This window comes from Tyto alba, unplaced genomic scaffold (genome assembly GCF_018691265.1).
Source record: "Tyto alba isolate M040663 unplaced genomic scaffold, T.alba_DEE_v4.0 Super-Scaffold_18, whole genome shotgun sequence".
Lineage (NCBI taxonomy): Eukaryota > Metazoa > Chordata > Aves > Strigiformes > Tytonidae > Tyto > Tyto alba.
Genome location: NW_024881280.1, coordinates 24,310,630 through 24,325,437, shown reverse-complemented (window position 1 = coordinate 24,325,437; position 14,808 = coordinate 24,310,630). Strand labels below are relative to the sequence as shown.

General features: G+C 41.6%; 1 protein-coding gene across 2 annotated transcripts in view; it reads left to right on the top strand.

Annotated features, from left to right (window-relative positions):
• The window catches only part of ANGEL1 (angel homolog 1), a 91,091-nt gene that overhangs the window by 32,177 nt on the left and 44,106 nt on the right, over window positions 1-14,808 (top strand). Inside the window, exons 11-12 of one of the 2 annotated variants that reach the window (XM_042791128.1) lie at window positions 9,019-9,099; window positions 13,897-13,970. In XM_042791128.1, coding sequence (XP_042647062.1) covers window positions 9,019-9,099; window positions 13,897-13,937 — 122 coding nt within the window. In that variant the 3' untranslated portion in view covers window positions 13,938-13,970. Of the gene's footprint in view, window positions 1-9,018; window positions 9,100-13,896; window positions 13,971-14,808 lie in introns of those variants that run through there. The other variant, XM_033008724.2, reaches the window with a different exon arrangement.

Below are 14,808 nucleotides of genomic sequence, written 5' to 3'. Positions count from 1 at the left end.
CTCCCCGGCGGATGCTGCATGCGGGGTAACAAAGCCCCCCGCCGCGGGGCCGGGCCGGGGCGGGGCGGGCGCCGCTCCCCGCTCCTCTCCGCCCCGCCCCGGGCCGGGCCGGGCGGCGCGGGGCTCTCAGGGGCCGCACCGCCCTGCACCGAGCCGGCCTGCCGCTGGCGGGGCCGGGGCACGGCGCTGCCCGCGGGCGATAGGGCCGGGAGCCGCCTGCGGCCGGGCGATACGGGGGGCGGGGCGGGGCGGGAGGCAGCCGCTGGTGGAGGGGGGGGGGCGCGCGGGGGGGCGGGGCCACGAGGCGAGCGTTTAACGGTCGCCGCGAGGGGCAGCTCGCGGCTGGGCGTGGCGGGCTGCCGCCTTCGCTGGGGCTGTAGGTGCGTGAGGTGTGAGGGCGGAGCGGCCCCGCTGGAAGCGAGGGCAGGCTGCCGTGCAGAGGTGGCTTTGAGGAGCAGAAGAGCTGGGGTAAAATTGTCAGGTGGGGGAAGCGGCGGGTGCTAGGGACAGGGACGAGGATGCTCCTGTTTTGATTTGCCGAGTGGCGCGAGGTAATCCTGGACTTTCCCCAGGGGGGGATCTGGGCTGCTGGTCTTGGGGTGCGGCACACGTAGAGTGTCTCGCTCAGGGGAGGGGTCCAGGAGGGCTCTTCTGCCTGGGAAGAGGCAAAAAGCACCTTTGTTTAAGGTCTGGAAGTGCACCCCCAGTGAAAGACTGAGTGCCTTGCTCTGGTTCTCTATTTCTGCCCCTGCTGTAGCACTGGGAGGTGTGCAGCTGTGATGGGAGGTTCGCCGCACAAGGCAGGTGATGTGGAAGCCTGTTCTCTGGCGTGTTCCTGGAATGATGGTTGTGTCCTCATCCCTAAGAGTAGACGATGTTTTGCCATGGACAGGACTGCTGCCTGTGTTTTTTGCCACCCTGTAGTATTAATGTATTTTGAAAGCACTGGTATAAGAAAAACATTCTCTAACTTAAGCACAGAGTAAAAGAAATGTGTACAAAGTAGCAGGTTGACTGTTGAGGAACCTTCTGAAGGGCAACTCGAAATGCTTGCATTTAGCATGCCAAACAAAGAGCTAAACATTCTGGGTCTGGTTGCCATGGGATTTTATGTGTCCTGAGAACTGGGTATAACCTTTACGGAGTCTGGCAGAGGATTTCAGACCTGTAATGCTCTGTGGGCAGGTGCTCACATTTTCTGAGGGCAAAGTACTTGAACACTGTCTCTGTTGAATTCAGCGTGGCCCAAATTTCTGAAAGGTTGATTTTTTTTCTCTCAGGAAAATTAAGCCAAATGCATATCCCTGCTTCATCCTTCTGCCTTCCAAACAAATCACCAGCATTGCTGCATGCAACCTACGTTGACTTATGTGATAGTTAAAACATATATTTCACTGAATAAGGATTTTCTCTTGAATGGGGACCTTGAGCAGTGCTGATTTATCATTTCAGTGAGGTTTTTGTGGTTGTCTTCACCTTTTACCTATGAGCAAGTAGAGATTGGTAGAAGTTGACTCCTCATAAATAAGGAGTCAGCAAAACCTGTGGCAGGAATCACTCTACAGCCTCTGAGTGGGCACATTTTGTAAGAATAGTTCATACCCTCCCATGTCCTTGGTCCCTTCTTCCCCAGTGGCCTCCAGTTCCTCTAAAGACACAGGATTGGAAGTGTGCCAGTTGTGCGATGGTAGTGCACAGGCATATTGGGGAACATCATCTGCATTTTGGTTGAAAGGCAGGTATATTTCCAGTAACAGCACTGGGGAAAGAATGGGGTGTAAAGGCTTTAACTGCTTCTTTCAGAGCTGTATTGCCTCCCCTGGCTGAAACTAAGCACAGCTGTCCATAGAAGCAAGGATGCTGGTTTCAATTTTGAGTTCCAGAACTAATTAATGACTGGTAATTTGCACTGCCTTCTATAACTCAGCTTTTCTATTTGTAAGGGAAATGCTAATAACCCTGACGTGCAGCCAGAGATTTTGTAAAGATTAGTTGGTGTTTTTGGCATGTTAATAATTATCCTTTACTAAAAATGAAAAACAATGTGTCATAGGAGAAATGAAATATAAACCTTGTATTTTTAATGCCTTAAAATATATTCTCAAATCTTAGTTGGAGGAAATGTAGCTGATGATCATCAGGCCTCAAAATAAGGCTTGTCGGGATTTTTGCTTCAGTTTGTATTAGTTAATTACTAGGCAGTGTCCCTCCCTTCTGGCCATCACATTAAATAATTTGGCAGCAGCAGGGGAATTGGTATTTGAAGGTAATAACATGGCACTACACTTTATTTAGTTGGGTAAGAACAGAGCACAGCCATGCCGAGTGAGCCAGTCCCTGTGGTGGGGACTGAACCTAACTGAGCTGATAGCAGAGGACAGAGACTTTGCTGCCTCTTTCGCACAGCTAGTGTTTCCTTGTCCACAAATGTTGTTACCTGTGGTGCAGGCTGTGTAATGAACTTTAAATACTCTCTCTAATTTCTGGCAGCAGATTATTGTGGCTAGGACAATGACGGACCAGAAGGCCATTCAATTTTTGTTTAATAACAATACAAATCTTTCATTTACCTATCCTCTGTAGAGGAAGACTCTGGAGACACTCTGTGTGAATCACACCTGAGAATGGTTTAAAAGGGTGAAGGTTTGTTAAAACAGAGTTAAGATTTGCTGTTAGCGAAAGAATAAATAACATTGATAAAGCATTGAAATAAAGTCAGAACTTCTTTGAATAAAGAAGTTATTTCAGAAGATGTAAAATATTTGATAAAAGTATTCAAGTGGTGTAGCGAGCACTTGAAAAATAACTTCTCTCCTCTGCTCTTCTGGGTGAATTGGGAGTTTACTCTCTGTTGGAGGGGATCCAGAATTTGTTTCTGTAAATGTGGATAGTGAGTGGTAGTGTTGACTTGCTGTTTTGTAAGGTCTTCTACGTTTTGATTAATATTTAATTTTTTAAAAAATGTCTTCCAATCATTTGTTGTTATGCTGTCTTTTTGGTTTTAAAAAAAAAGTATCTTCGAAAGCACCAATCTGTTATTTAAGCAGTGTCGTTATGAACTTGCATAGGAACAATTAAGACACTTACTGGAGATTTCTAGTTCTTGACAGCAGTTTTAGGCCACTATTTCCATAGTTTGGTTAACATACATTTTCTTAGTGTGAACTGGAACCCTTCATTTAAGATCATTGAGATCTTAACGGTCTTTTCCAACCTAAAAGATTCTATGATTCTGTATAACACTAAATGTTGTTTAGAGCATGAGCAGGGGTTGTGCTGTCTTTATCCATCTTGACCTAACTGTTTGTGACCTAAGCTTCTCTGTGCTGCTAACTTCCTTTTTTTTTTTTTTTGCTAACTGTTTGAGTGGGCTCCCTTTTCTGTATTCCTGAAAGAGTTAGTCAACCTCATATGACAAATCAGCGTCTTTCTGAATCTATTTCCCAGAGTTTATTTAGCTCCAAAGCTATTATCAGAACCCACTGAGTTTCCTTCAATGTTTTTTTACATATTAATTCTATTCAATTCTCTGTGTGTTTGAAATGCTTCTTTCAAAGGCACCTGTAGTTTGTCTACATTAATTTTCAGAACTTTTCAACTGAATCACCCAGTGCCTCTGTATCACCCTGGATAGCTTGCAACATACTTTGTGAGAGCTGTATTCCTGTGTATCACAGATGCCTTTTCACCTGTAGTAAATCTGTAGGAAACTTCCTGCAGATTCATGTTTTCATCCAGGCTTGACTCTGCTGGTGATAGTTACAAGAGGAGGTGAGGCACTGAAGGGCAAGAAGCCAAGTTTGTAGCTGCCTGACTGTGCTTGGGCCCTGCAGTGTCTAGCAGAGTCCCACTGAAGAGAGGAATGGGCTCGGAGGGATGTCATGGTGGAGTCCAGAATGGCCTTGACCTGATGGGTTAGCAGAGCTGCTGTGCTCAGTGAAGTGATGGGGACAAAACCTGTGTAGCTTTTTAGTTGCAAATTCTCTATGCAATATCATTATGTGAGATATGTTGTTAATTTGGAGTCACTGTACTTATGTTCTATGAACATGTTGACATGAATGTTTTTTGTTTTTTTGTTTATTTTTTGTGTTGTTTTTGTTGCTGTTGTTTGTTTGGGTTTTGTTTGTTTGTTTTTGTTTTTTTTTTTGTGGAAAAAATGGGGGAGCTAAATTGGTTAAGTCTGGAGGAGGAGAAGCCTGAGAGGGTATAGTCTTTAGATATACCTAAAAAAGGCATGTCTTACACTTCTAGAGTATATAGAACAAAAAGTAATACATATTTAAATTGTAATGAGAAAGATTCAGGTTATACATTAGAAAAAACTTTCTATAAGGACAGTGAAAGACTGGAAGAATGGCCTCAGCAAAATATGGAGTCCGTGTCATTAAAAAGCTTCAAGCATTGTTTATCAGCTATCAGTCATGAATTATTACAGTTGGACTCAATAATCTTAAGGGTCTTTTCCAACTGAAATTATTTTATGATTCTATAATTTAGGGTTGATCCTGCTTTTGGGAGGAGGGAGAACAACCTGTATGACCTGTTAAATTCTCTTAGGGCTCTCTCTTCTGTGCCTGAATATCAGTGGCCTAATGTATTGTCCACTGAAGGTAGGGAGAGTTATTGCTGATTTGAAGGGCTCTCTTGATCCTGAAATCAGCTCAGCTCGCTTCTGTGAATGACCCTTGCTCATACAAACAGCCTCTTGGATTCCAGTTACTGCACTTAAATAAGAGAAATAGTGTATATCAGGGTGGAACATCAGAGCAGACTGGCTTAATGGAAGTTTTCTTTCTATTGCCTTTTTTACACATTATGTAAATTGCCTTTTTTAAGAGGCTTTTTTTTTTTTTTTAAGCTGCTTTCAGTTAAAGATAGAGGGTTGAAACTCATGTTTTTAAGTGGTGTTTTTGTTTCTGTGGTGTTTCCTTTATCTGTGTTTAGTTTTCTCCGGCTCACAACTGTACTGCCTTTAGTCTGCTCATACAAATGTCTTTGTGTGATAAAATTCTCTGCTGTGCAGAAAACCCTGATGAGATCAGTATACTGCTGAACAGTACGCTTATGCTGCAGTAGATCTTTGCCCAGAGCAGGAATTCTACCTTTGCTCCTAATTCTGCTCTTGCCTTGGTTCTAATCAGGACTATCTCTGAAGATAACAGCAAAGCTTCTATTATTTGATTGCAAAGCTGATGTAACCTTTAGCCTGTCTGGGAGATTGATTGGCATAGCAGTGCCAGAGTAGTCCTGTTATGTGGGCAACTAAAAATTTCATCATCACAGACTGATATAGCTACTCCACACATTTTCCTATTCAGGTGCAGTCATACTGATTACTTTTCCTGTGTAGGTCAGATCTAAGAGAGAGGAGACTTAGATCCAATCAAGTTATCAAATGTCAGCAAATATTTGTGAAACTTCTACATTTATCTTCCTTTATCATTGGCCTGTTGAGTTGTTGCATAACACAGCACGTTGCGGCATGGCATTCTCAGTCCTGTCTGTCCCATGGTTGATACACCAGCCACGCGTCATCCAACGCATGGAGATTCACATACAGGGACTCAAGAAGGCTGAAAGGTTAGGACTTGCTGGAACAGGGAGAGGACTATAGATGGTGATTGGAACTTTACAATTTGACTGTTTTATTTGGAGTTTCTAATTTGTTCTTCCTTGATGAAAGGGACTTGGAGAGGGCTTGGGTGTGGAGTTTCAGGGTTGGGAAAGGAAGTAAACAGCCCATCATCTTGAGCGTGCTGTATGCCACCCCAGCTTAGAGGCAGGGTGTGAGACCAAAAGCTAGAGTTTTGGATTGTGTGCAGAACTGGCATCTGAAGATTTATTAATCCAAACAGGGAACAGAAAAAGCACCATGATACGTGAGTGACAAGTGAAAGAACTGTAAGTAGAAATGCTTTCCGAAGTTCAGCTATCTCCTTCAGAGAAAGACCATAGACTGATAGGGTTTCACATCAAACTTCAGTGGAAGGAGGTTGAACAGCTAACAAGTATAAAGTATTCTACTTTGTTGGGAAGCAAAAGGGGCTTTGTTTTCTTAAGAGAGTGGAAAACTCCAGTTTTAGGAGTCACAAAGACAGAGCTTTATTCTGTATGAGTGCTAAACAGACATAGCTCAGTTGAAACCTGAAGTTACACTAGCAAAAAAATTGTGGAACATAAATTAAAAATAAGTATACCTGATTTTTGAAGCTCCTTATCTTCTCCAGTGAGCTTTTGGATAAAGCTATACGGTTCTTTTATGGTAAAAAAAAAAAAAAATCTTAATTTCCTTTCTGTCTATCTGATATTTTTTCTAGAGGTGGAGAGGAGACAGGATCCTATCCCATAAAACCTCTTCCTGTTCTACACTGGTACAGAACAGACACTTCTGAAAGATTTAACTGGAACCAGAACAATGAATACACCAACACACAGGGTATTTATTTAGTTTTTTTTGGAAGAACTGCTTTAAAATTCCAACAATGCTTTTTGTAAAATAGAAATCTAAACATACGTGTCTCACATCCAAACAGGTATGCTGACCTTGGGCTATAACGTGAGCCTTTCTTATATAGGTCAGAGTGACCATTGTTACACATATAAAAGACACTATTGTCAGGCCAGAACTTATGTGGAGCCTTAGGTTCAATTCCCTGTGTCAAGTCTCATGATCCATGCAATTTAAACGTCTGTCTTATCATTGACTCTGCAGATTGTCAGTACATTCTGGAATTGGCACCTTTCCCTTTGGTTTGTTCAGAAAATCCTCCTTGAACCTGCGTAACCTTTCTTAGCAGAAATTTATTTTTCTTCAAGAAATTTCAATAAACTGGCTCTCCCAAGAGCAAAGGTATTTCCCCAAGAAATTTTTTGATTATTTTTCCTCAGTCAAATTGGTCCTGAGCAGTTTTCTGTTCACATCTTGGTCCTTAGTGCTTCCAGTTTTATCTTTGTCATTAATGGTAATAGATGTTTTTTTTCTGAAGCCTGGAATAAAGTTATTGCAGCAAGAAGACTTTCAAGTGCTGCATGGGTTTTAGGGATCTGTGCTGCATTCCTTCCTCTCTGGTACTCTTTTCTGTCCATGCTTCCCCAGTTGTCTTGGTTGTATGCCTGCAGCATCCTTGCAAAACATGAAAGTTACTCTTCTCGTTCTGCCAATGGGGAAATGAGATAGAGAACTTAAGCGTATGCTTTTACTGTAGGTGAAAAGAGACCTGAGCAGACTGTGTGACCACTGACCTCCAGCAGTATGCTCAGTGGGGTAAGCCAGGTAACTGGTTCAGAACCACCTCTATGCAATGATATCTGAATGTCCCAGCACTGACTCTGGTTCATACTGGTACATCAGTGCTGAGCCAGGTGTGGTTCCTGGCTTGGGAACCCACAGCTCAGACCTCTGCATCGTTCTGTGCTGTGGGGTGTAAACTTGTTCTGAATGACTTGTCCAAGGTCACATGGGAAGAGACTGGCAGACCCAGGGACATAATGGGAGTTTTCTCCTGAGCAGCAAGCCTACCTTCTTTAAATTTGTTTCTAGGCTACATAAAATTTAAGTGAATAAAAATTCTGTGCAGTTGGAAAGACTTCTAAAACATTTTTTGGAAAGTGGGTTAATTCCTATAACAAGATGGGTTTTGGGGACTGGAGAGAATTGGTTGGAATGGGATTAGTTATGCTGAGGAAACACTTTGTTTTTCACTGTTGGAAATGCAAATGATATTTTGATGGATTGGATTTCCATCTTTCTTTTCTTTTTTGAAGTTAGAGTAGAAATGCATCAACCTGCCCTATTATGTCACTGACTGAAAGGAATTGTTATATATTGAGGAATGTATTAAAATGAATAAAATGTTTCAATAAAAAAAATGAGTTTATTAAGAAATGGTACGTTTGTTTTGTCAGTGCTAATCTCCTGGTTCTTGATTCTGTCCCTCTTCCCCCTCTTCCCCCCATTACTAAATCATAGTAATATTGTGCCCAATTTATTAACTTTATTATTTGACATTGTGAATATGGTGTTATTTTGAAGATGGTGGTGGTGGTTTTTTTTTTGTTCTCTCTGCAGTATGGAAGCATTTTCTTGTTTGCACAATGCACTAATCAGTGGTGTTCTATCCCACCTTTGAAAGCACAGGAAGTGTGAGGAAATGGAAGTGTTAGTGGGTGCAGCTGCAGTGGGTTCCTGGTGCCAAAATCCCACATTTTGCCTTAGCACTAACATCAACGTTAAATGTAGACAATGGCTGGAAAACTCCAAATGCCATTTTTTTAATTGAGTTCCGTTAAACTTCCTCACGAGAGGAGAACAATTCTCTGAAAAGTGGAAAAGCTTGTGGAGAGAAAAAAACTTTTTGAAAAGTATTGTAGGAGTTGGCAGCATTTCCTTCCCCAGACTGAGCCTCTGCAAACTCTTGAGTTATACGTTGCATAAGAAAAGGACCAGAGAGGCTTCACTAGTGTCCTAGTTTTCACTTGAGTTCAGAACTGTTTGTGCACTGCCTCTTTGTTAAAAGATACTGAGTTTTGAAGACCTAAATTTAACCAGATTGATGCAGAGCCACAGAATTAACCATTCAAGCTGGAGATGCTCAGAGAAGGGGATTTGTAAGTGGGAGCTTTATTCTTGGCTTCTTTCTCCAGTCTATTTCTCAGAAATAAAACATATAGGCCCTTAAGAAAAGAAAATGCATGTCCCGATATGAAAGTGGTCTAAAATAAAACTCTGCTTTTATTTTACCAATGTCTCAGTCTTTTCTCTTTGCTTGCTTCCCATATATGTCTCCTTGCTTAGAGAAAAGCTGGCACATTAGGATACCAATCAAGTACCAGAAAACAATGCACAGGAAGTATCCTGAAGAGAATCCCAGCCAAATTATGACAAATCAAGTCCTATCCTTAAAGAATTTTACAGTGCAGTTCTTCACTATTAGCTTGGTTTGCTGAAACCTGCTAATCTCTTAGTAATGATACTTTTGCATTTGCTAATGCATAACTTTTTTTTTTTTTTTGTAGGTATCATATTGAATGTACTTGATGCCACACGGTGCCATCTATTCATACAGAGGAGAGAATTTGTTACTGCAGATGTTGGAGGTAGGGTTGGGTTTACATGGAAGTTAAGGTGTAGAACAAAGAGCAGATTTTTTTTTTTTTTTTAATCTGGCTGTAGACTAAAATACAGGTTTTCCAATGGAATATTGTATAAGGAATATACTGCAGGTCTCAAAGCTCACACTCTGGGAGTATAATGGACCCTGCAGAGGCTCGAGAGATGTGGCTTTCCACCCAGGTTTTTCACTTTGTTAGTGTTTGAACTGGAAATTAATTGGACAGTTAATAAGACTGTACCTATAAATATGGCAATTATAGATTTCACCCTCTCCAACTGAGTGGTGCTGAATGTAAGCCTCAGCTCCAAAACAGCTTGACCTGTGATTATTTCAAAGCTGGATTTTTTTTTTTTCTTACATCAGGCTTACAAAGATTGTGTTTGTGAAAGCTTTGTGCCATATTTGATCATTTGTCTATTTCTCCGTAGACTGATTATTTACATTTTACCCCGTGTAAAAATGCTAGAGGTCGTAGTCATGAGAACGAAATGGGAGGAGTGACATCTAGTGGTTAGTAACGAGAATGTGCATAATTAAATTTTTTCCCTCAGGACAACGAAAAGTAAAGCAATTACTAATAAATGGCCTGAGATTCACTTAGGATTTATAAAACTTGAAGTTTATAGAAGATTTCTGATCGGTGCAACTTTTTCTGTGTGCTGTCAGCCTCTGGTAAGCAGTAACTTTCTTGCTTGATGACTGATACCAAGGAGCGAGTTTGGTGTCTGCCGAGGCCTGGTTACTCTCAACATGTCCTAATGCCTGCCTGTTTCTGTTTTCCATTTCATTGGGTTTTTTTTTGTTTGTTTGTTTGTTTTTTAGGAATATTTTTACATGGCTATCCCTTTTCCACAACCAGGATGACTTTAGGATCATAGGATTTTATGATTACTTTTTTTCTTTAGGGCATTGCAGGGAGATCATCTCATGAATAGCTCAGTTGTGAGGAAAAATTATTTGAAAAGGAACTGATCTGGCAAAGATCAGCTGTTTGCCTATGCTGAGAACCTAACTTTGTCATTTATTGCTCTCTGTTAGAAGAGTTGATGCTGTTCACTTCTACTGGGAAGGATTCTAGTCCTAGACTGGAATTCCATCATCCAGCCCAGGTCTCTGCTAGCTCAGGCAACCTTGTTGAGTGGATTCTGTCTAATGGTCCAGAGTGGATTATACCTGTATGATGGCTGGTAGAAGAAAAGGGTAGTTTTAACAGGTCCTTTACTGATGTCATTTCCAAGGACTTGTTTTCTAGGCTACTGGGCTAGTGTAACTAATCTTGCTATCAAATACTTACAGACAAATTCCAGCTGTCCAGTTCCTGTTGAAGCAGGAGCTAGATAAAATCTCTATTGCTCTAGGGCAGTGCTTGGCTGCTTGTATTATACAACACTATGGTTTCAGGTTAAATTTGGAACGCCAAGAAATGAGCTAGTGTATGGTCATATTTTTTAGATCTCAGTAACAAAAAATGTTGTGCCTTCCCACTGGCCTGGCAGGCTTTAGAGAGAATGGAAACAGACATTTCCTTAGACTTGAGAGAAGAGGGACCTCCACTGGAATTAGATCAATCTCTCTCTTATTTGGCTTCCTGAGAAGTCACAAGTGTCTTCAGATATCCCCCCGCCCATCCAGGGGATTCATAGTATGAAGTTGGGTCAAGTTTAGACGAGTGGCCACTGCAGTTGAGCCAGTAATTAAGGTAATATGTGCTCCAGAAGGCTTTTTTGAATGTATAGCATATAAATATGTATATAGCTATGGAAAATTCTGTGAAAAGAGGTGGCATTTAATACCTAGGAGGAACAGTAGCTGTGTCAATCTGTCAAGTCTCATGAGCCTTTGATTGGGCCTTGGATACATCCAGATGACTCTGTCCAGCTTTGTTTCCTTTCAGTTTTTCAGGGGTGCAGAAATGGAGAGAGGAAGATGAAGGGATGTGTAGCACATGTGCTGTGTGTGTTAGTAACATATCCGTCACAGCTGTGGGGTCTGAAAGGAGAGGGACGGAAACAGGTGAAATCTGTTGTGCTCAGAGGAAGTCAGCATGTGTTTAAATGCTAGCAAATTACAGATTTTTCCTTTAAAGTGCTGTGCCCATATTATGAGAAAGGGACAGGCTTGTCATTGTTAGATACCTCCTTTATGAAGCCATAAGTTGAGCTTGTTTCAGCACAAGTTTTTTGGACAAGTCTCTACTATGACAGGGACAAAGCTCACTGCCATCATTGAATTCCTCTGGAGTGGTGAGTGTTATGGACAGGAGCTGCATGTCGGGGAGAACAGCAAATGAATTTTTCCAAAACTTCAGTAATTACAGCTACTGTGATATGACAGAACCCATTCAGAATTTAGCTTCAATGTTCTAATAGGTAGCAAAACCCCTTCAAAACATATGCCTATTGCATTATAACTTCTGCACGTATTTTTCAAGTATGGTATGTGATAGCAATTACAGGTGAAGCCACACCAGCTTCTTTTCCTGCAGTGAGTTGGGCCTCAGACTATAGTGTCAGTGGCCTTTCTCCAGCCATGGCTTCATGCATAAAAGCGTAAGAAATGCCATATTGTGTCAAACCTATGGCCCATCTGGACTGATATTTCTGCCTTAGGTAGTAACAGCAGGCAATATTATATGGGGCTAGGACATGATCCTGACCATTTCAACTTGTGCATTCCCCTTGTATTCCCAGCATCCTCAATCATCGGATTAGAATCATTAGGAGGTACACTTGTGTCCATTGTTTTACCTGTTTTGGAGCTGCTGTCCATAAATTACTTCTCTTTGTATAGTCTATTTTTGTCTACCTCCTGATGTTATCAGTCTCCTCGGCCCCATGTGAGCAGAAATTCACTACTTGCTGTGTTTGTAAAGGAGTTATTGCTTTTGTAAAGGAGTTATTGCTTTTGTCTGTTTTAAACCTACCTTGCACATAGTTTGACTGAGTCTCCATATGTGCAGTATTGCAAAGTTTGAGTAACAGTCTTGCTCTCACTTTTTCCACTGTGTTCATGATTCTGTAATTCTCAATTGTATCCCTCTCAGCCTGCATGTCTCCAAATTAAGGAGAGAAATCTCTCCTCATAATGCAGCTGCTCCATCCCCTAAATTCCTCTTGTACAATTCATGTGCTTGCATGAAACACAAGTGCTTAAATGTCGATACAGATCAGCCTCTCACTAGCCCTGTTTCCCAGCTGTCTGTCACAGGGCAGAGTTGGCTGCCCAATTAAAGCAGCCAGAGTGGTCACAGTATAACTATTTTTTTGAGCACCTTCTATATGACCTTTTTCAAAGCTGTAGCAAGCAGATTCCAAGAACACTTGTGGGTTGAACTGCAGCAGCTTTCTGTGTTTGTGGATGGAGACTGGCCAATTCACAGCCATCCCTATGGATGTCTGGCTTTTTCTTGGCCTGAAACCAGCTGTTACAAAGGGCCAAATCCTCACCAGCTGCACATGGAGTTTCTGATCATCTGGGTTACAGTGCTGGCCAGTCACCCATATGTACTTTTTGTGGTGATTCTTGCCTGTCTCAGAGCTGAATGTGTTGAGTTGTTTTTCTGCTTCTTGGTAGTTAGTACCCTTGCTGCATGTGACAGGGTATCTCACCATGGCGAGAATGTGGCCAGCTGCAGGGCAGATACAGGTAACAGCCATGCTGGGAGGTAATTGCACTGATTTTGGCCAGGACACTGATGCCGTCCATCCTGAGAAGTGGATCTCTAGAGGAAGTTGATGCTGCTGGCAGCATCTCTCAGCTCACTGGTCTCCAAAAAGCGCAGAGGTTATCTTTGGTGGTATGGTTATGGTAAAACTGGTTTTTATGTTACCATTCTTGTCTTCTGGAAGCTGCTTTTAGATTAAGTTGTATTGGTTTATTGAAAATAATTCAGATATTGTTTTTAATCACAAGTTGATGAGTTATTTCTTTCACAGATGACTGAGTAGTTCTTCATGGGACCCATGTTGAACAAATATCCTTTTCTCAGTTTTAAGTCCTGTAACTGATTTGACTGGATAGTGAAGGGAAGGCTGAAACATTTAATTTTATTATATCAGTAAGAATTAAAGGGTGTAAAAGAAAAGATAGCTAAGACTAACACTTGGTCTAACTAAATGTGTATGACTGTGTAATCTGGTAAACAGAAGTCTGCAAACATAAAATTTGCTGTATTTTTTTCTCTTTTAGAAAAATAAAGATTTAAAAAAATGGAATGAGAGCAAGTGTTGCTTTCGATATTAATGAAAATCACTGAATATGTTCACCTAATCTCATTGCTGATTTCACCGTATTAATGACAGAATATTGTGAGCTACAACAATTTTGTGTTGCAGTGGCCTTAATTGTATAAGGCATAGGGCACACTTTCTCTTGCAGGTTCTATACACACAGTGATATGAAACCTGCAGCACCTTTTCTGGATATATTCTGTATTGGAGTGTCTTCCTGGCTCTTAATAAGAATAATACTCCCCAGAGTCAATCTTCCATGTCTCTAGCCTCTACATTTTCACTGTCAAGAATGTAACCTCATTCATCCTTTGCACTGAATGGTGTCCTGCAAACTTCATAGGTGAAACGAAGCGATGACGATACTAGAATAAACTCACAGACAACAAGTGAAGAACAAACACTTTCTACAGACAATATTAGCAACTAAATTTGTCACCATAAACTGTGGACTCAGTGGAGATACTGTTTTTATAGTGAATGACAATCTTTCTCTCACAAACTCTCACGGTTTCACGTAGCAATTATCTATCTCTTTTTTTCCCTAACAGATGTACACCATGTTCCTCATTCACAGGTTGTCGTGGTCTGAGCCTGGTCGGCAACCAACCACCACAGCTGGTCACCCACCCTTCCCCCTCCCTACCTGGGAATGGGGGAGGGAATTAGAGGGGTAAAGGGAGACTTGCAGGCTGAGGTAGGAACAGTTTAATAATGGTAATAAAATGAGAATAACAATAATAGAAAAAAAAAAAAAATAAACAGGCAATGCACAATGTAGTTGCTCACCACCTGCTAACCAATACCCAGCCCGTTCCCGGCTGGCGATCCTGAAATACTAAGATCCCTCAATCGCAATCCTGGAAGCAAGAGAGAGCTCCTTCCTGACCACCCCTGCTCTATCATGATGTTCCATGATATGGAATATTTCATTGGCCAATTTGGGTCTGGTGCTGTGTCCGTGCTCCCTACCTGTAACCTGTGCCCTTGCGCACGGGCAGGACATGGGGAGTCCTTGAAGTCTCAGTAGCAGCTGAAAACATCAGTGTGCTCTCAGCATTCTTCTCATACCAAACCCAAAGCTAAATCCAAAACACAGCACTCATCTAGTCCCTGAAAAGGAATATTAACTATATTTCAGCCCGAACCAAGACACGGGTATGAGCTGATTTTTCTCTTGGATGCTTTACCAATGCCTAAGTAAATGCAGAATTCTTCTTCTCAGTATGTACTTAGCTGTACTCAGAAAGGATTTCTGTTACTGAAGGCTTTTTTTTTTTTTCCAGTTATCATGTTTGGTCTAATAAATACTACACTGGTCTACAAACTCATCTTAGAATAATTTGCAGCTATAGGAGGAAAAAGTGTACTTTGTGCAGCTACTGGAGGAAAAAAAGTGACTTGGAACAACTGCTCCCTCTGCTGTGTAATCCTTCTAACAGAAGCTCTGCACTTGCAGTATT